The sequence below is a fragment of the Staurois parvus genome, unplaced genomic scaffold (assembly GCF_062004578.1).
Source record: "Staurois parvus isolate SC_StPar_1 unplaced genomic scaffold, SC_StPar_1.0 ptg001053l, whole genome shotgun sequence".
NCBI lineage: Eukaryota > Metazoa > Chordata > Amphibia > Anura > Ranidae > Staurois > Staurois parvus.
The window spans coordinates 375347-397879 of NW_028318849.1; the positions used below are offsets into that span (position 1 = coordinate 375347).

At 43.1% G+C, this 22533-nt stretch overlaps 1 protein-coding gene across 1 annotated transcript in view; it reads right to left on the minus strand.

Moving 5' to 3' along the window:
- Positions 1 to 3158: 3158 nt before the first annotated feature.
- The window catches only part of DRAXIN (dorsal inhibitory axon guidance protein), a 97548-nt gene continuing 78173 nt past the window's right edge, over positions 3159 to 22533 (minus strand). Inside the window, exons 6-7 of the mRNA XM_089658148.1 lie at positions 15175 to 15264; positions 3159 to 4433 (exon numbers count right to left, since the gene is read on the minus strand). Coding sequence (XP_089514274.1) covers positions 4321 to 4433; positions 15175 to 15264 — 203 coding nt within the window. The 3' untranslated portion in view covers positions 3159 to 4320. The remainder of the gene's footprint in view (positions 4434 to 15174; positions 15265 to 22533) is intronic.

Genomic DNA, 22533 nt, shown 5'->3' on the forward strand with positions numbered 1-22533 from the left:
TCAGGGCTAAGAAATGAAGACAGAAATTTAGCATGACAGCCAGCCTAATGGCATTTTAAGAAGGCGAGGACAGCAATGGTAGGACAGTCTGCCAAAAGTGTTATCTCACCTGGAGCTGGGGTCTGGTGTTCTGATATTCTAAATGAGGGCCCATTCACCCCAAAGAGATCCACTGTGGTGTGTTATGGCATATTATACTATGCATGACATCATTATGAATGGGCTGCCAATGCACTACAACAGATGAAAAAGCTAACATGACTCTTTTTTTCAAAATGCAGAGCATCACAACGCATGATATGTGCTTCAGTACATTGCACTCTACTATAGAGTGTGTTGGAGTGTTATTACCAATGGATGAACCAACAGTGTCCTACATAGAGCAGGAGAGTTGCCATGCATTGTGGCAATGCATTTTACTATGTCTTGAAGTGTGAATGAACTCTGACTCTCAGGGGCCCCAGCCATGAACAAAAACTGCCAACTGTACTCCTTTTGGGCTCTGTGTTAGTTGAGGCTACGGGTACAATGATTCCTGTCAGATGGGCAGGTGGGACAAGTTAGGGTTAGTTTAACACAGGTTGAGTATGATTGTGCAGAAAGAGGACCTGTCTCTAGTCTAGGCTTGCAGTAGCTCCCGTGTAGATTGTAGTCCCCCCTACATCTTCTGCTCATTTATTTCTTTACAAACATGGCAATTTTCACGCTCCATTGTGACTGAACTCTGCTGAGTCATAATTTTTCACCATATGCCCTTTAATTAGTATTTGTGAACCTCCTGGGGCTCAGTGTAGATCCAGCCAGTGTAAAACCGACAGCAAATTTGCATATTGTCAGATCACAGACTCCAGCTTTTTTTTGTTTAAGGCTCATACATATGGACACTATTTCAAAGCATTTTTTGAGTGTCTTTTGACCTGCAGAATGTTGTCAATGACTCACGTGTATGTTGAGTTTTCAGCTCTTCCATTCACAACCTTTTTTGGCAGTGTTGATAGAGCATGCCAATGAGAACAGTGATGAAACAATTAGGGAATGTATTGTAGGCGTCCAGGAATCTCTTATTCAGTGTTAACGTGAGATATTCCCAGCCCCTGGAGGAGGTTCCCAGATATCCCAGTATGCCTCTGGATAGCTTAGCTGTGCTGTCAGAAAATCTTTAGGGCCGTTCATTCCATTTTCATTGGACAAATCTGGCAGCCTTGCTCAGCACAGTCCCATGCAAAGACGAGGAAATTTGACTTGTTTTTTATGGAGTCAGTTCACATCACGGTGTTGCGGTGATGTGCGCTGAGAAAAAAAAGCATGGCATACGCTACTTTTTTCAGCACAGCGCATGACAGCGTAAACTACCTGTGCCCCAGTTGCCTCTTCAGTCTCCCAGGTCATCCCAATCTACAGGGCATGAATCATGGGATGACAACCACTCTACAGATCCACCAAATCACTGTACCTCACCAAGGCCTGGATCTTTACCATCTGCTCTCCCAGTGCCCAACCTGCACCATCTCCAGGGAGGATGTGCACTGTAAGATCATGGAGCCTGGGGGCCACTGTGGGCTGCCTATATCTGATATCCATCTATGCTACACTAGGGGTGGCATCTTCTGCAGGAGATGCATTGACCAGATCACATATCTAAGATGAGAGAAGCTGACAAATTATAAAAAACAAAGGGGCACCTGGCTGAAGCTAAGCAGGTAGGCCATAGAGAAAGGAGGACAATGACCGACACTGAGATTAAGAGGGCACCAGGGATGGCATGTAGCAAGGAGACATCCAATAAAAGATCCAAGGAAAGGTGGCACCAGGATGAGAGAGCTGCCAAAAATAAAAAAAGAGGGGTACCCTGGATGGAGCCAAGCAGGAGGGAAACAAACAAAAGGAAGACAATAACCTACACTCAGATTAGGAGGACACCAAGAATGGTATGTAGTAAGAGAACATCCAATAGAATATCCCAGGAAGGATGGGACTAGGGTGAGAGGAGCTGCCAAAACTTAAAAAGAGGGGCCCCCTGGATAGAGCCAAGCAAAAGGGCTACATACAAAGAAAGGCAATGACCTGAACTCAGATTAGGAGGGCACCAAGGACAGAATATAGAAAGAGGACATCCAATACAAGGAAAAGTGACACCAGGGTAAGAGGAGCTGCCAAAAAAGAGGGGGCCCTTGGATGGAGCCAAACAGGAGAACCACATACAAAGGAGAATGACCTTCAGTCAGATTAAATAAGCATCAAGGATGGTATGTAGCAAGGAGACATCTAATAAAAGACTCAACGAAAGGTGGCACCACACCAAGATGAGAGGAGCTGCTGAAAATAAAAGGGAGGGCCATCCAAATGGGAGGACCACATACAAAGAAGAATGACCTGCACTCAGATTAAGAAGGCATCAAGGTTGGTATGTAGAAAGGAGACAGTTACGTATGTAGTCTGGCTGAAAAAAGACAAAAGTCCATCCAGTTCAAAAATTAAAAAAAGTTATCCTATACCCACAGTTGATCCAGAGGAAGGCAAAAAAAACCCCAGCAAAGCATGATCCAATTTGCTCCTGCAGGAGAAAAAATTATTTCCTGATCCCCTGAGAGGAAATCGGATATTCCCTGGATCAACTATACCTATGAATGTTAGTATCCAGTTATATTCTGTGTATCTAGGAAAGAATCCAGGACTTTTTTTTAAAGCAATCCACTGAGCTGGCCAGAACCAACTAACAGCTAATAGAAGGCCCGAGGAAAGGTGACACCAAGATGGGAAGAGCACCAAAAATAAAAGAGAGGCATCCTGAATGGGGCCCATAAAGAGGGCCACATACAAAGTAGGGCAATGATCTGTACTCAGATTATGAGGATACAAAGGATAGTATGTACTTAGCAAGAGGGTATCCAATAGAAGATCCAAGGAAAGGTGGCACCATGGTTGAACCCAGGCCCTTGCTGACCCAATGGGGATTGGTCTCAGCACAGGGGTACTGGCTGTACCTGTATAGGGGGTACTGGCAGCCCTGATGTGAAACATACTTAAATATATATTTAGAGTTCTCCATATCTCAGAAGTGCTATATACACCCATGACACTTTGCTCACCCATCAGTCTCCCTAATGTGGATATGTAGTGGGCAAAGACGGCTCTAAAGTCAAATCTCTCCAGCCAACTTTCAAACTTGTATTTTTTTTATTGATTGACTTACAAACCAGAGATTACAAAGTAACAACCTGTTATTTATTTACAGAATAATAAAAGCAAACAGCATCAGAGAACCTCGTTGGTGAGTTTTTTGTCCAACTAGTCTACCAGTTCAAAAGGAGGTTTTGTACAACAATACGATTTCTACACTTCATACGCAAGTAGAAAATACAGGAAAGACAGAACATGTTGGTCCTTAGGATGTTTCCGATCACAAAATACAAAATACACCCCCTTCCCCGTCCTCGCCCCACTGTGGGCACAGAAGTCATTTTAAGACATTAATTTTGTAACCCTACTGGGATTATTTAAGAAGTCAGTGGAGCTGAAATCCAAATTGAATAAATAAAAGATTTTAGAATCTTAGGGTTCTTTCACATTGCCTGTCAATGGGAGTAAGCTGCAACGGCAAGCAAAACGCTTGCGGTGCATTTTTAAAAAATAACCCCCCTGCCCGGGATTAAAAATAAAAGTAGCAAAGAGGTGGTATTTTCCTGGTTGAGGTATTTCAGGAAAATACTGCATTGTGGCCAGTAGATGGCGCTGACGATCACAGGAAAAATCCTGCTACACACAATGGGGGATTATTGGGGACAGCTGTGCGAATGCTGAGACAAATGCATGACAAATTGTTTTGCAAACAGACCCCCTATATATCTGGATTTAATTGTATTAACATGCTATTTTCACTGAACATAATCACTGCTTATGCATTTTTCTATATGTTAAATTTCCAGCATCTGGATTTGTGAAAAGTTTACTTTAAAGCAGGAAATGGGAAGAGACAATTAACCAGTCTGGGTACCTGCTTTAAAGATCAGATCATTTGCATATCCCCCGCCCGCCATCATTTTCAGAGATGAATTTTCTAATAAGTGATATTTTGAGATCTAAAATATTCTGCCATAAGTGGCTATAGAAAAAAAAAGGTTCAGACTGGAGCCCTTCATTAAAACAAACCATCCAATAAATAAACATTTCCCGAGCTACCGGCAAACAAACCGCCGTTCCTCCAGCCCTAATATCTAGAATTATCATGTAAATAAAAAAGACGTCCTTGTCAGTCGGGGACAGTGACAGTGAAGGACGCCTGCTACATGGCAGTAGGTAGAATGCGGTGTTACAGTCCGGTCAGACAGAAATAAACGATCCTTGGTCTTTGTTGATGGATTCTGGGTCCACGCAGCGCCCTTTCCTCCGTGTCACTCTTTGATTGCGGTGGAACTTTGAGTAGCACCGGAGACCTGTACATGAGAAATACATTGAAACAAAATTTACATGTAATGGTATTGTTAACTGGGCTGAGGAAAAACAAATGTCTATCATGTACAACCTCTCCAAAAAGGTTTCACTGTCTCTACCAGCAGGAGTAGACTTACTTGGTATAGGGGGCCTCAAGTGTGCCCCCTACATCAAAGGGCTGCACATACTATTTAGTGAATCTAATGCTACAGGAAGCAGACTGCAGACATGGAAAAAGAGATGATCAAAGACCAAGGGCATGCTGCGGGAGATGATTAAAGATTGTAAAGATGGTGCAGGAGATGGTCAGAGACTGGGAACATGCTGCCTGAGATGGAGATGGTCAGAGACTATGGGCATGCTGCAGGAGATGGTCAGAGACTATGGGCATGTTGCAGGAGATGGTCAGAGACTATGGGCATGCTGCACGAGATGGTCAGAAACTATGGGCATGCTGCACGAGATGGTCAGAGACTATGGGCATGCTGCACGAGATGGTCAGAGACTATGGGCATGCTGCACGAGATGGTCAGAAACTATGGGCATGCTGCATGAGATGGTCAGAGACTATGGGCATGCTGCACGAGATGGTCAGAGACTATGGACATGCTGCACGAGATGGTCAGAAACTATGGGCATGCAGCACGAGATGGTCAGAGACTATGGGCATGCTACAGGAGATGGTCAGGAGATGGTCAGAGACTATTGGGGACACAGCAAACATGTGGAAGAAGGTGCTCTGGTCAAATTGAACTTTTTGGCCTAAAAGGAAAATGATATGTATGGTGGAAAACTAACATCACATCATACTGAATACACCATCCCCACCATGAAACATGGTGGTGGCAGAATCATATTGTAGGGATTCTTTTCTTCAGCAGGGACAGGGAAGCTGGTCAGAGATGTTTAGAGACTATGGGCATGCTGAAGGAGACTGTCAGAGACAGGGGTGGACTGACCATTTGGAAACTCGGGCACTGCCCAAGGGCCCGGGGTCAGTAGGGGGCCCCATGAGATGCCCCTGGTACCTTTTTTCATAGGCTTTTTTGAGTTTGGGCAAGGACATAGGGGCCCCATGATCCCCTATTGCCCGGGGGCCCCATGAGTTGTCAGTCCGCCCCTGGTCAGAGATTGGGAACATGCTGTAGTTCAACCTAGCCGACAAGGTAGGGTTAAAATCAATATTACCCCCAGGGTGGGGTGAGGAGGATGTGGGGTTGAAGTTCCCCTTTAAAGCTGAGCTGCATAATGCTAGCCATGTGTGCATATATGGCATATTGTTCAACATTGTGGAGTTGGTGCGCAAATGTACCACAAGGTTTTGGGTCCCAGCAGAGCTTTGCGGCACATCTGCGCATGCATGGGGTTCTTGCGCATGCACAACAATGGAACATGCATGGAAGTGCCATATCTGCGCATGCATGTAAACTACCATGTGCAGATTTTCCCCAAGGCTCTGTCGGGATTCAGTGGCTGGGCAGAGCCCTTTCAGCACATCTGCATATGCAGAAGAATAGTAAAGATGGCAGCACTGGAAAGGGGGTGGGGCTAATACAAAAGGCAAATGAAGTACCTCTTTAAAGTGGTTCCAAAGTCAAAATGTTTGTTTACCTAAATGCTCCACTACCTACCCTAAACACTTACCTGGCTCCTTTAACCAATCCAGCGCTGTCCTCACCTGCAGCCCTTCTCTCCTCACTACCTTTTCTCACAGGAGACACTGAGGGTAGGACGAGCCATAGGCTCCCGCTGCTGTCCGTCAAACCCCTGTGAGGAAAGAGCAGGAGGCACAGCTTACCAGCACTGTGTGTGTCTATGGACGCACAAAGCCCAGCTTGAGAGTGTGCCCACAAGCAAGCCAGGTGCTAAGAGGCACCCTCAGGAAGGAAGAGCAGACTGGGGACTACAGAGAAGGTGGTTCGGGACTGCTCTTTGCAATACTATTGCACAGGGCAGGTAAGTATACCATCATTTTATTATTAATTAAATTAAAAAAAGCTGATCCGGGCTGGGGAAATATCCTGACAATATGGTCGGGATCCACCTAGGAGCATGGACTAGAATTTGCCTTAGCCTCTCAGCGATCTGCTGAGAGCCTGAGCCGGCCACTCCTGCCCCTCCATAGCCCAGCACCGGGGGGGTGGTTTGGGACAGAGCAGAGAGCAGTGACTGACAGTCACGGGGCATTGAGAACTGAGCAATCAGCGGTCTTTGATCACTCAGTTCACAGCCTTAGAGCTGCCAGGGAACAGGTCCGATGCTGCATCAACCAAGGTACAGTTGTGTTCAAAATAATAGCAGTGTGTTGAAAAAAGTAAATAAAGCTCAAAATCCTTCTAATAGCTTTTATCTCCACACACACAAATGCATTGGGAACACGACACATTCTATTCCAAATCAAAACATGGAGAAAAATTTATCAAATTTGTGTTGTTCCTCTAAAAAAATTGAAGAAAAGTGAATATTAGACTGTTCAAAAAAATAGCAGTGTTTGTATTCTTCTTTACAAACTCAAACATTCACTATATAAACTGAAAAATGTTTGAAGATTTTGCTTTCCTTTGAATCACTTAATGAATATTTGGTTGTAGTCGCACTGTTTCTGAGAACTGCTGTACATCTGTGTTGCATGGAGTCACCCAACTTCTGGCCCCTGTGAACAGGTATTCCAGCCCAGGATGATTGGACTCCATTCCACAGTTCTTCTCTATTTCTTGGTTTTGCCCCAGAAGCTGCATTTTTGATGTCACCCCACAAGTTTTCTATTGGATTAAGATCCGGGGATTGGGCTGGCCACTCCATAACGTCAATGTTGTTGGTCTGGAATCAAGATGTTGCACGTTTACTGGTGTTTGGGGTCGTTGTCTTGTTGGAACACCCATTTCAAGGGCATTTCCTCTTCAGCATAAGGCAGCATGACCTCTTCAAGTATTCTGATGTATTCAAACTGATCCATGATCCCTGGTATGTGATAAATAGGCCCAACACCGTAGTATGAGAAACATCCCCATATCATGATGCTTGCACCACCATGCTTCACTGTCTTCACAGTGTACTGTGGCTTGAATTCAGTGTTTGGGGGTCGTCTGACAAACTGTCTCCGGCCACTAGACCCAAAAAGAACAATCTTACTTTCATCAGTGCACAAAATGTTGCGCCATTTCTCTTTAGGCCAGTCAATGTGCTCTTTGGCAAATTGTAACCTCTTCAGCACATGTCTTTTTTCCAACAGTGGGACTTTGCGGGGGCTTCTTGCAGATAGCTTGGCTTCACATAGGCGTCTTCTAATTGTAACAGTACTCACAGGGAACGTCACACCTTCTTTCATCTTCCTGGAGCTGATTGTTGGCTGAGTCCGCGCCATTTTGGCTATTCTATCCATTCGAATGGTAGTTTTTCGCTTTCTTCCACGTCTTTCAGGTTTTGGTTGCCATTTTAAAGCATTTGCGATAATTTTAGCTGAGCAGCCTATCATTTTCTGCACTTCATTATATGTTTTACCCTCTCCAATCAACTTTTTAATCAAGGTATGCTGTTCTTCTGAACAATGTCTGGAACGACCCATTTTCCTCAGAATTTCAGAGAGAAATGCACTGTAACCAGTATGTACAACATTTGCTGCCTTCCTTCCTTAAATAAGGGCAATAATTGCCACCTGTTTTTCAAAGAATGAATGACCTCACTAATAGAACTCCACACTGCTATTATTTTGAACATGCCCCTTTCAATGAGTGATTCGATTACACAGAATCAGCAGCATGCATGTCATGATTGTTGGGTCTGTTGGATTTCTATTACTCTACTACACCTGCTAGTAAATTATTTGCCATGTAGAAATATCATTTCTACCAAAAACAGTGATTGATCAGGTTAGTGATCTCTGACTGCTTTTATTTTGAACACAACTGTAAGCATGATTTCTAGAGAAAAAAAAACATATTTCTCTTTTAACCTTTACCATCACTTTAAAGGTCATTCGCTTGCCATCAACTGTACCCTTCAAAATGCTGACCCACTTTGCCAAAATGGTGGCAGGATGGTTGTAGAGGGGCTCCATTCACTTGAATAGGTTGCATTTGGCGGCAGTACTGCCCACTGAATGTAACATGGCGTTTAATATTAGCTGTAGCATCATGACTGCCCTAAGCAGCTGCATATTTGTGTTTAGGTGGACAGTTTGGGGGAGCAGTAAAACCGCTGCTTAACTGCCTGCTTTTAACGCCACTCTCCCCCTCCCCCCCCACCATGTGAATGGGCCCTTAAAGCAATATGTTACTTTCCTGTTAGACAAGAATTCTTAGAAAACCCTTATATTTTTCATCCATCGTCATTGCCACTCATGTGATTGGGTCAGGCAGACACAATTTTGGCACGCCTGTATATTACTAGGAGGAAAAACACTTGAGTAATCATCACATGCTGGTCACAGCACTTAGAAAGCCTCTTCTGTATGTGATGGGTGCACAGTGTGCAGATCTGGTTAAGGCTAGATTCACACCTATGCAGTTTGAGTTTTGCGTTGCTTTTTGCACCTGCGTTTTTGCTGTGTTTTGCGGGTTTTTTTCAGGTTTTTTTTCTTGTTGCTAGGCAGATTTAAAATGCATCAAAAACACATAAAAAAAGTGGCAAAACCGCTTAAAAAATGTACAACATGCTTTTCTGCAGCATTTACATTGAAGTCTATAGAACCAAAAAACGCAACTTTTTGCGATTAAAGAAGTCCCTGACCCTTTCAAAAAAAAGCACCAGGTGAAAACGAGGAGATGTGAACATGTCCCATAGGAAATCATGTTAAATGGACTGTACTGCATTTCTGCAAAATGCAGCGGAAAATGCTAGGTGTGAACCCGGGGTAACTGACCATAGACAAGAGACAGTTATCGTCTATTGATGATCAGAAATGGAAACGACTGGACTGTCACCCCCTGCAGACCCTCCTGTCTGACTGATCTCTGTTGAGGGATCAATATTCCAATATGGATTTTCCCAGCCAACCATTTACATTATTCCAAGATAAGAGCAATGACAGCAGAATCTGCTCCTAGTATAAACAGGTACAATTCCAATGAGCATACATGTTTAATTTTCATAGCTCTTCTAATAGAGATGGTAGAAATCTACGAATGCTGGCCATCAGGGGCAGACTGACAATTCATGGGGCCCCCGGGAAATAGGGGATCATGGGGACCCTGTGTCCTTGCCCAAACTCAAAAAAGCCTATGAAAAAGGTACCAGGGGCATCTCATGGGGCCCGCTACTGACCCCGGGCCCTCGGGCAGTGCCTGAGTTTCCAAATGGTCAGTCCGCCCCCGCTGGCCATACATGGATCAAAATTCAGCTGGTTCAGCAGGGACTGGATGAATTTCGATTTATGTGTTGGCACTGTGGTTCTACCAATCGACTTCTGTTTAGCTGCTTTGTTGGTATATGTTCGCTCTATGAGCGCCACAGGCAAAAGACTGCAGAGCTGATCTGAGCATTCTGGGGGAGCCTTCTTGATATCAGAATACAATGACACATCACGGAGGATTCCCCCATCCTTATTGAATGTGTGGATGGGGGAATCGGGTCAGTTTTGTTTGTTCAACACGCTGGTTGAATGAAAAAAAAAAAATTACCCATGCATGGCCAGCTTAAAGTGTTACTAAACCCAGGACCCTGCATTCACTATATCTGGTCTCCCCGGACCCTACATTCACTATATCTGGTCTCCCCGGACCCTGCATTCACTATATCTGGTCTCCCAGGACCCTGCATTCCCTATATCTGGTCTCTCAGGACCCTGCATTCACTATATCTGGTCTCCCAGGACCCTGCATTCACTATATCTGGTCTCCCCGGACCCGGCATTCACTATATCTGGTCTCCCCGGACCCTGCATTCACTATATCTGGTCTCCCCGGACCCTGCATTCACTATATCTGGTCTCCCAGGACCCTGCATTCACTATATCTGGTCTCCCTGGACCCTGCATTCACTATATCTGGTCTCCCCGGAGCCTGCATTCACTATATCTGGTCTCCCCGGAGCCTGCATTCACTATATCTGGTCTCCCCGGAGCCTGCATTCACTATATCTGGTCTCCCCGGAACCTGCATTCACTATATCTGGTCTCCCAGGACCCTGCATTCACTATATCTGCTCTCCCCGTACCCTGTATTCACTATATCTGCTCTCCCCGTACCCTGCATTCACTATATCTGGTCTCCCTGGAACCTGCATTCACTATATCTGGTCTCCCACAGTACACAGAACATGGAAATGCAATTATTTTAGTAAATATAAACTGCTAAATACCTTTTCTCATCAGCAGTATTTATCAGTCTTGTGACTTCTATCAGTGTCCAGCAGAGCACTGGTTAAAGCTTCTAAAAGGAGTTTTCATTTGCTTTAGGAGGATGCAGGATCCTGACCTCTGTCTGGACAGTGCTGATTAGCCCTGTGCTGATCACATGCACCCTCTCAAGAAAAAAAAAAAAAACTATAGCAATACACACCAAACTGAGCATGTGCAGAGTGACTCCACACCATATGTCTTATCAGGAGATAAGAGGGGACACGGAAAGAAGGGGAGGATCAGAGAAGACAGGATCAAACAGCGTTTTTACCCAATGCAGAGGATTAACCCCTTAGGTTCCTCAGTGAGTATAACAAGCATGCTTTACTGCATATACAGACTGATTTTACTGTTGTGGGTTTAGTAACACTTTAAGGCATAACAGACAGTCATCTGGTTGTTGAAGAGACCAGGCGGATCAATTTATACTATAGTGTACTGATAGGAAACTGAATGTCAGGTGAGAAGGAAATTCAACGGAAGTAATTGTAGATAGTGCTACAAGTAGATTTAGGAGGGACGAACCTCAATATAATAACAGGTAGAACAAACAATCTTGATCATGTAAGTCATATTTATTGAAGGGAGTATATAACCAACACGTAGGCAGGTGCAGTCTCCTTCCTTCAAAGCAGGTGGTGCTCAACCACAGCACAGGAGGAGAGGAAATTAGGAGGAAACTGTTTCCTGGGTCACTGGGGAATCAATCCAGTTGTTTGCTGTTGCCCCATGTGACTTTGGTGGCCATCTTGGGTCAGGCAGAGTCTATTAAAAACCTTGGCTCCCAGGCTTGGCTTGCATTTTGTGAGTGGATAGGTTAGAGACAGGTCACCCGTCTGTCAGGGAAAGGGACTAGTGGTAGGAAGAGGTTCCAGATGAGTAGGGACAGACTCGGGACACACCATCCTTCCTGGAATCCTCCCGCTTGGGTGCAGATCAACCAGACCTCATTGTGCCCTTTGGAACAGACGCTGTCAGCACGCTCCAGACCTGCTCAGTTCTATATTGGCCAGACATCCTGTGCCAGTCGGGTGCCTTCCTACTGGGTTGTCTGTATCGTTGAACCTTCTCTTCAATACAAGTTCTGCACTCTCCCACAAACACCATGCAGGAGACAGCTCTCCTGATTGGCACATCTTCAAATGATGAAGGCACCCCAACAAGTGGAGATGTCCACTTTGTTCTTGATGAAGGGGAGAGCCCCTTTAATAAATAAGGGTCGCTGTCATTCACTGCTGACTTGAGACACGTTGCCATAATGATCTATGTGGAAACAGCTTCTGTTATTGGGAAATGTGTCCTGACACAATACACACGTGTAGGAACCGACCACATTACCGCGTGTTTGGAAACTGTCCCAGAGATGATGCAAGTCACTAACATCGACATGGACTATTTCAGCACTAGAAGGTTCAATTCACAAAGCAGAAGTGTCCTTATTTTTACTTGCTTGAGTCAAAGCATTTTGTCATTTATCCTCATTTATACACAATATACCTTTTAGCGTAACCTAAAGTATTATAGATCTTTTCTTTTTTTTTTTTTTTTTAGGACAGACAGGGCTTTCATTTGGTAGCCAATTTAAATACGCATAATTTTTTATTTACTTGGGCAATATTGGAAATAAATAGTAAAATCTTTTTTTAAATTCTGTAATTTTTTTTTCGCCATCGTAACATTTACCTTATTTGCGGACACTTGCCCGTGTATTTGATCTAAAATTTAATCAACAAAGTCTGCCAATTAAAATGATAGCACATTAGTGTGACTTTTATGTAACGTAGTGGAATGACAAACACTCAAAGTGAAAGTTATACATTTTATTTCAGGAGAGTTTTATTCCCCTTTCTATGTTACAATGTGACACACGCAGGGAAGAAAAAAAAATTGGTTTGCGATAAATTGTTAATGTAACATTGCAGAGGTGGAAGAAGAGAAGAATCTTTCACAATTTTGCTTTCTAGGAGATGGAGGGGAAAATGCATCAAAAAGCACCCTACAACATGGAGAGAGGCAAGCACTGGGGGACACAGTGGCTAAGTGGTTCGCACTTCCACCTGGCAGTACTTGGGTCGTTGGTTCAAATCCCAACCATGGCACCACCTGCCTGGAGTTTGCATGTTCTCCCTGTGCCTGTGTGGGTTTCCTCCCACACTCCAAAGACATGCTGGTAGGTTAATTGGCTCCTGTCTAAATTGTCCCTAGTATGTGTATGTATGAATGTGAGTTAGGGACCTTAGATTGTACGCCCCTTGAGGGTTAGGGACTGATGTGAATATACAATATATATATATATAAAAGCACTGTGTAAATTGACGGTGCTATATAAGTACAGTGGATATAAAAAGTCTAAACAAAATCATTGAAACTCTATATGTACTGACATATATATTATTATTACTAGTTATATATTAATGAAATATATATTTTATCTTAAACGGTCTGTACTCACTTGCATCATTAGGGTCACCATGCATGTTACAATCTGACCACATAATATTTGTACAATCAACTTTTGATTTACCAAAATTATGTAAAATGATGAGCTACCAATGAGGCAGGCCCTCACATTACATTGGAAGATCTATGGCCCGTTCCAAAATTGTGTAGTGGAATGTCTGGTGATTTCTGTGGCATGATTTTCATGCAATTTTTCATGTCGTGCATAGGGCATCCCATGCAGCTCAATGGGTTGCCTTATGCACGTTTGTCTCCCAAAAGAAGCTCCTGTTCCTTTTTGGGAAACAATTGCCATGTGACAATGTGCCACTAAAATGTTACTAAACCCCGGACCCTGCAGTCACTATATCTGGTCTCCCCGGACCCTGCATTCACTATATCTGGTCTCCTCGGACCCTGCATTCACTATATCTGGTCTCCCCGGACCCTGCATTCACTATATCTGGTCTCCCCGGACCCTGCATTCACTATATCTGGTCTCCTCGGACCCTGCATTCACTATATCTGGTCTCCCCGGACCCTGCATTCACTATATCTGGTCTCCCAGGACCCTGCATTCACTATATCCGGTCTCCCCGCACCCTGCATTCACTATATCTGGTCTCCCCGGACCCTGCATTCACTATATCTGGTCTCCCCGGACCCTACATTCACTATATCCGGTCTCCCCGGACCCTGCATTCACTATATCCGGTCTCCCAGGACCCTGCATTCACTATATCCGGTCTCCCAGGACCCTGCATTCACTATATCTGGTCTCCCAGGACCCTGCATTCACTATATCTGGTCTCCCAGGACCCTGCATTCACTATATCTGGTCTCCCCGGACCCTGCATTCACTATATCTGGTCTCCCCGGACCCTGCATTCACTATATCTGGTCTCCCCGGACCCTGCACTCACTATATCTGGTCTCCCTGGACCCTGCATTCACTATATCTGGTCTCCCACAGTACACACAACATGGAAATGCAATTATTTTATTAAATATAAACTGCTAAATACCTTTTCTCATCAGCAGTATATAGCAGTCTTTTGACTTCTATCTGTGTCCAGCTGAGCACTGGTTAAAGCTTGCAGGAGGAGTTCTCTTTCTGGTATGACTGACCTATGAGGCTGCAGAACCCCTGACCCTCTATTTGGACGGCGCTGATTGGCCCTGTGCTGATCACATGTACCCGCCCAAAGTGAAAATACACACTAAACTGAACATGTGCAGAGTGACTCCTAGAGCTCGGTACTATCAGCAGATGGAGTGGGGACAGTAGAAGAAGGGGAGGATCAGAGAAGTCAGGATCAAACAGCCTTTTTACACAATGCAGAGGATTAACCCCTTAGGTTCCACAGTGAGTATAACAAGCATGCTTTACTGCATATACAGACTGATTGTACTGTTGGGGGTTTAGTAACACTTTAAGAATAATAGCATTCAAATGCAGATCTTTGGAATCATGGATGAAATCAATGCATTTCTGCCTGCAATTCCAAATCAAGATGGTCAATCTTCTTATAAATCTCATAAATCATGCAATGTGGCCAGGGCCTAAAAGAGATTGTACAGGCAGACTGCAATGTGTTTGGAGAGCTTAAAAGTCCCACTAAAATCATTGTAAGCGTTTCTGCACTGCATGATTTTGTACCCTGCCTGCCCCCCTATACAACCCCCCCCCCCCCGGGTACTTCCCATACTACCATACACACATATAAATTGTACTTAGAAGAAAGGCTGGAGGCTGTAATGAGCTGCACTGTGCACACCAGGCAGTTACAGTCCAGTTATAATGTTGATTCTGTACAGTGACATCCACTGAAAATGGGAGAAGTGGGCGGGGCAAGGACACCACACAATGAAGAACTATGAAAAGTGGAAAAGAAAGGTGATTTATTGAAATGGAAGAAATTAAACCGAAAAATGTGACTAAGGTGACCCTGGGGCGCCTGGCTTACCTTCCGTACACATGCAGTCGTCGTAGCACTTGTTGTTCAGGCCGCGGTTGTGCGGTTTGCAGATGTGTTCCCGCAAGTCACAGCACGATCCTGAAAAATAAAACGATGACAAACACTGTCAGTATAATGTATGTATTACAGCACAGACTGGGAGCACGGACAGTTCACTCTGCAATGACTTAAAGTGGTTGTAAACTTCAGACGTGGGATATGAACAAAGCATATCTGTTTATAGTGTGTACTTGTTTCAATTAGGAGCACTAAGTGTCATTTCTGTCTGCTGCATTATCACTCTATCAGCAGAGGAGTCATTTCTGACATGTTTTCCTGACACCAAGAAGTAAAAAGGTGACAGGGGAAGGAGCTCCAGCACACAGGCTGTGATTGACACACTCAGCTCTGTTCTTGTGTGCTTTGTGTAAGGTATGTCCCTTCCCTCCAATCAGCTCTCAGAGCTCTCCTCACTGAGCTCTGCAGTGTGTAATTTCAGCTCTCTGCCCCCTGCTTTCTGGAAACTCAAACAAGCTTTATAAATTCAGCACTTTGATTGTATTTAGAGAAGAGAAAACTGGGATGATTTGTTTCCTCCCTATCACCTGAGGCCAGTTTTCAAACCACTTTACATAGGCCATACATTGGCAGAAATGTACATTTTTTAAACATTTGTTCAATGGTTACTGGGGTAAATTTGATGATCATTTTTCACTGTAGTGGTGAGAAAATTTAAAGGAGCAAAATAATTACTGGGAATGTGATTTTCCTGTTGAAAAAAAAAAGATTGCACGAATTGTTATGAAATCTGTTTAATCACAGCCGAATGATGGCTACTGAGTGGTAGTCCAGTTCTGGGAGGGCATCATGACGTCCTCCCAGCTGACACAGCTGATCACATGACATGGTAAAAGGCCAATCAGAGCGGCATTTTGCCACGTGATCAGCTGTGTCCAAACACAGTTGACCACTATGAAAATACACTTGCCGGTTATTGGCAGTACTTTCCTCAAACTGTCACAGCGTGAGGAAGGTACTGCCGGTTACCGGCAACTGTCAAAGCAGACATCTGCACTGATAATCAGTACCCCGATTATCAGTGCAGCTCCAAAAGTGCCCAACAGTGTTGCCCATCAGTGCTGCCCAGCAGTGTCCAGCAGTGCTGCCCAGCAGTTTCCCAACAGTGCTGCCCATCAGTGTCCAACAGTGCTGCTCAGCAGTGCCACCAATCTGTGCCCGTCAGTGACACCTATTAGTGCCGCCAGTCAGTGGCATCAGTCAATGCTGCCAGTCAGTACCGGCAGTCAGTGCTACCTATTAGTGCCTCCTATCAGTGCCCATCATTGCCACCTATCAGTGCCCATCAGTGTTGCATATCAGTGCAGCATCATCAGTACCTCCTCATCAATACCCACCAGTGCTGCCTTATCAGTGCAGACTATCAGTGGCCATCAAAAGATCCCAAGGCCCAGAGGAAAGTGATCCATCACTGACTCCTACCGCAACCTACTTACTAAGGAGACTCCTAAGACGCCATCCTACTACCTAACCCCAGGGAAGAGTCTACATATTCCATGCAAATGAATAATATTCCAAGGGGCCAGTTTTTGAGACTTAGAAGGAACTGTACTAACCTATCGGATTATCGTGATCAGGCGGGAGTGCTTAGAACTAGATTCACTGAAAAAGGATATGATTCAAAAAATCTGGATCGGATTATTCAGGAAGTAGGGCTTCTTGACAGGACAGGGCTGCTCACTATGGCAAAAACGGTGAGACCTGAGAAATTTTGCCCTTTTATTACGAACTTTTCGATTCAGTATAAGGAGGTCTCTAAGATCATTAGAAAAAATTGGCCTATCCTGAAAGGTGATCCAGTATTGGGGGAAGCTCTTCCAGAGCAGCCTGAAATTACGTTTAGAAAAGCACCCCCACTCAGTCTCTCTATAGCCCCTAATGTTGTGGACCCACCTACGAGCATGTCCTCAGCATTTGGGCTGAAGGGTTTCTATCCTTGCAATAGGTGTGTTGCCTGCAGGTTTAATGGTATATACAAAACTAGAGTGAAGGATTTTGAATCTAGTGTCACTGGAAAGAAATATACAATAAACCCAATGATCACATGTAATACAACACATACGGTGTATCTCCTACAATGCTCTTGCAATTACCAATATGTAGGTAGAACAACGAGGCGTTTGAGGGATCGTCTTAGAGAGCATTATAACAATATTAAAAAAGGATTCAAAGACCATTCATTGTCTAAACATTTTAGAGACCACCATGCTATGGATCCCTCAACTTTGAGATTCACTGCAATTGATAGGATTGCGCAACGTTGGAGGGGTGGGCATAAGCGGAGAGCGGTGTCTCAACTCGAGACTAAATGGATAGTGGAACTTAGATCTTTGCAACCGCAGGGCCTCAATGTGGAATTAGACATCAACTGTTTCATTGACAATAGCTAACTGTATTATTTATAAACTCTTTTTGATTATCCACTATATTTAAAAATTGGGGTTTTATTAATATAGAGTTCCATCTTTCAGTGTGTTCTATATAATTTTAAATGTATTTTTAATATATTGACATGCTAATATTGATTTATTCTTATGTGCCACACTTTTGGTTTTAAATAAGAAGGGGTTGGTTTATTTTTAGTTTTTATAAATTTTTATATCTCATCAGATTTAGGTCCCTTTAGATTTTATGCAATATTTTATGTGATCTTAAGGGACATGTGAATTTCTATAATTTTACGGTACATATAATCATTGTACATATTGTTGTTTTTATCTACCTATGAATTTTCCGTATTTGTACTAGTAATAAGTTGTGCACGGTTATTGTTAGTTGATCATGCTGCATTATTAATTTCATGTACATACATTGTTTTATTTACTTATAATTGAGTTGAGCAATGCAGGGTATCCTATATATAATGATCATATGGGCTACAACAATATGGAGCTCTTGGGGTTGTATGGGGTTAACATGATGTATTTACCCAATGAACTTCTGTTTGTCTCCCAGCTCTATATTAGTGAATGGGGCTGTGATAGTTCTTTTTAAACACAGCGGATGGCGTTCCCGCGCATGCGCATTAGGTGCCGTCGTGGTTGGCGGGTGACGTCATGCGCGCTGGCTCGTAGTGACGCGCGGCACTGAATGCGCATGCGCGATCACGTTTATTTTAGCAGGCGTCCTGGGTCATGAGTCACCCCTTTGATAACGAGCGTGTTCAGCTCGAAACATGTTAGGGGACTCGCCCAGCTGACGCCATTATACACCAGGGAGCCCTAGATCACCAGGGAGGTTGACATCTGACCTGGCTCTTTCAAGCTTCGCTGTATTTGCATATGTGAGTTTTTTACCTTCTTTTGGAAATTTCTAATAAAGACATACTTCACCATCATACCATTTTTTGCTTTATGACTCATTCATTTGCGAGTCATGAAAGGTGGACCACCATAGGAGAAGTATATTCTGTGAGGCTGGACGCCGTTGGACCTATCAAATGAGCTGGATGGGATCCCAGAGTGTGTGCTGACATCTCCTGAGCCTCCTCCTAGTAACCGGATGTTGTCTGCAGTGTGAACCAGGCTCTTCTGCCCACTGATGTTACACCAGAGTATATGCATACAACGCCTTGTTTGTATGCCCTTGTGGTAAGCGCATAATTTTGTTGGTTTCTTCAGGATTGCATACTGATGCCTTGCTGTTATGAACATTTTTTCACTCTAACTGATTTGGTTTAATTACCGTATCTGGAACCTGAACAGGTTACTAGCATCATCATTTCATCTATACGGAACTATTGGGAACTTAGTTTTCTTTATATTTTCTGTCTAGCGCTGCATACCCTGTTTGTATGTGATTTTTAGTTTCAAGGTGTTGAGATTTACCTTGTATGCCAGCTGCTGTGTTGTGGCTTTTCCCATTTCATTTTGCGCTTACTTACCCTATTGTTATTTGTACATATTCCATGCGTCATCTTTTCCAGGATAAGAGGGAACCTCTGGTATACTTGATGAGATTATTGCGCATATAAATTGCGCATCTGGTGAGTGCGCAATTTTATTATTCTTTGCACATCACTGAAACGTATGCCTACCGGGATTACTATAGTCATCACCTAGAGTCACTACCTTGATTATACCTCTCCACCAATAATTGAACTTATATTATATAATTGGACATTTTATCTGGTGCACCTATAAAGTTTATTATTTTTAGCTTTAGGTGGTTATATCTATTCATATATTTAGCGCTGCACTTTTATTGTTATATCAGTGCCCATCAGCGCTGCCTATCAGTGCAGCCTCATTAACGCACATCAGTGAAGGAGAAAAATGACCTGTTTGCAAAATTGTATAACAGAAACCAAAAAAAATTTTTTTTTCAAAATGTTCGCTCTTTTTTCATTGATAGTGTAAAAAATAAAACACCCAGTGGTGATTAAATACCACCAAAAGAAAACTCTTGTTGTGTGAAAAAAATGATAAAAATGTCATATGTTTAGTGTTGCATGACCGCGCAATTGTCATTCACAGTGCGACAGTGCTACAAGCTGAAAATTGACCTGGGCTGGAAGGGAGTAAAAATGCCCAGTAGGCAGGTGGTTAATACATCTGGGATTCCTTTCCAATAGCAGGTCTCGAGAAAGAATATTCCAAAGAACATTTTTTTCCATAAAGGTTCAAACGAAAATCTAACTGTGTATGACCAGCTTTACTCTTGCCGTACACTTGGTAATTGTACTCTAAGGTTGAAGGTTCCCATCAGCTCTCAACAACAAGAATCTGAGAAATATTGCTGGAAATGGTACAGAAATCAATAGAAGACATCTCTGGGATAGTGTTGAAGTTGCCCAATTTGACTGCAGTTCCAATTATTTGACCCAAATCTGAAAATCAGTTGAACCCATTAGTGGCAGATCAATGTGACCGATAATTGTTCAGAACATTTTGGAAATTTTTAACAATATTTCCGAGTACATTGCTAGAATAGTGCACAATGGACGTTTTTACAGCGGCTGTTTTTGGCTTTTGATATTTTTTCTACAGCCAGTAAACCCCCAGCATGTTATCCTATGTGTTCATGCACACATAGACTGTAATCAGCGTTTTTTGGAAGGGGTGTTTTTTGGTTGGAAAAAATCCAGAACTAGTGGGTTTCTAGAGTTTTTTAGCTGTAAAGGTTCTAATGCTGAAAAATGCAGCAAGACACGGTAAATCACGGCAAACTGGCATTTTGGGACTTTTTTGAGCAAAAAAAAAAATTTTTTTTGGTAAAAAAAAGACTAAAAAACGCAGCTAAACACTAATGCAAAAAGGCTAAAAAATGATGAAAAACTCACGTTTTTATCATGACTTTACACAGCTAATGTTACCAGCGTTATTAACACCTTCCCGCCTGGCCTATAGCAGATTGACGGCGGGGCAGGACACTCGGCGTTGTGACTGGGCGTCAAATGACTAATCACAGCAGATCACATGACAATTATATACAATGGATGGCTTCCCTTCATGCAATCCATTGTATACAATTATGTTGTTAGCTGTGACTGGTCAAGGCAGTCACATGATATAGACAGGGCCAATCACAGCCCATCTGTATCATGTGATCAGCTTTGCCCAATCACAGCTAATCACAAAAAAAGACTGAATGAATCAGTTTCATTCAGTAACAATGATTGCAAATATCAATGAAATACATTGACATTAGCAATCATAATGTGTAAAAAAAAAATCCTGATCACTTGCCCAGAGTAGTTCAATGTTACTATGGTAACATTGTATTGCTTTGGTCACAGTGTGCTGAAAAATAAAATAGTAAAAAAAAATAATAAAAAAATAAAAATAATAATAGAAACATTTGAAAAAAAATACAAATTCAATTATTATTATTATTTTCACCAAAGAAATGTAGCAAAATACATGTTGACCTAAATTTATGAAGAAATGTTATTTATTTGCAAACTTTTATAACAGAAACAAAGAAAAATGCATTTTTTTCAAAAGTTTCAGGTGTTTTATTTATCAAGAAAAAAAAAACCTCAGTGGTGATTAAATACCGCCAAAAGAAAGCTCTATTTGTTTGAAAAAAAATGATAAAAATGTCTTATGGGTATAGTGTTGCATGACCGTGCAATTGTCAAAGTGCAACAGCTCTGAAAGCTGATAATTGGCCTGGGCAGGAAGGGGGTAGAAGTGCCCGGTATTGAAGTGGTTAAAATGCCCCGTGTGCATGGAGCCTTAGGGCTTGTAGACATGGGAAGTGAGATAGGTGGCACCAGCAGAGAGATACATGGAGGAACCTTCCAACCCATTTCCAGAACTGCCTTCCAGATCCTTCAAAAATGTGACATCAAGAAACTGAAACTGACATCAGCAGCAGAATGTAAACTTTAAACTGAAGTGAAAAAAAAAATCACAATCAGTCCTTTACCATGAGGCTTCCTGTAGATTATGCAATTTTCTTTCCTTCAACCACAGGTTGAAAGTAAGAAAATCACCAGATTTCCCCATCAACACTTTATAAGTGTTAATGGGGCAATCCCTTCTGCGGAGCTTTTGTATTCTGACAGCAGGAGACAGGGGGGGACTGACAACTCATGGGGCCCCCGGGCAATAGTGGATCATGGGGCCCCTGTGTCCTTGCCTAAACTCAAAAAAGCCTATGAATAAGGTACCAGGGGCATCTCATGGGGCATCTCTGAGATCTCCTAAATAGATCCAGGAAGATTGTCCTTAGTTGTTAATTCATTGGGCATCCTATACCCCCCCCCCTCCCCCTTACCCTATCTTAGTTCTAAATTCCCTTAATACACCTGAAAAACAAAGCTCAAGGACTGATTTCTGACTCTGCATCAAACTTGTGTGGATAATGCAGATTTACTGGCTGAGCAGGACTATAAGGGGATCCAAATCCTTAGCAACCCCCAAGAGGGTAGTGCTACATGTGTCTTGTTTAGCTACAACATGCCTAGAGAAAGCTCCAGTCACACACAGGTTCCATATGCCCCTGACAACTCTGAAAGAATCGTTTTTTTATAAAATTGCTTTGGATTTAAATCATGTAGTCAGTTTACAGATCAACAATTGCTAGTAGAGTTCCTTAACTGCTTGCCTGCCGCCCTATAGCAGACATACTGCTACAGGACGGCACGGCTGCGCAAAATCATGTATATACAGTGAAGGAAATAAGTGTTTGATCCCCTGCTGATTTTGAATGTTTGCCCACTCACAAAGAAATGAGCAGTCATTGCAAGATTGACAGTTACAAGCATGACTCCCAAAGGCAGAGGCATGATGGGACTTGTAGTTTTGCAACAGCTGGAGGGCCACCAGTTTGACACCCCTGTAT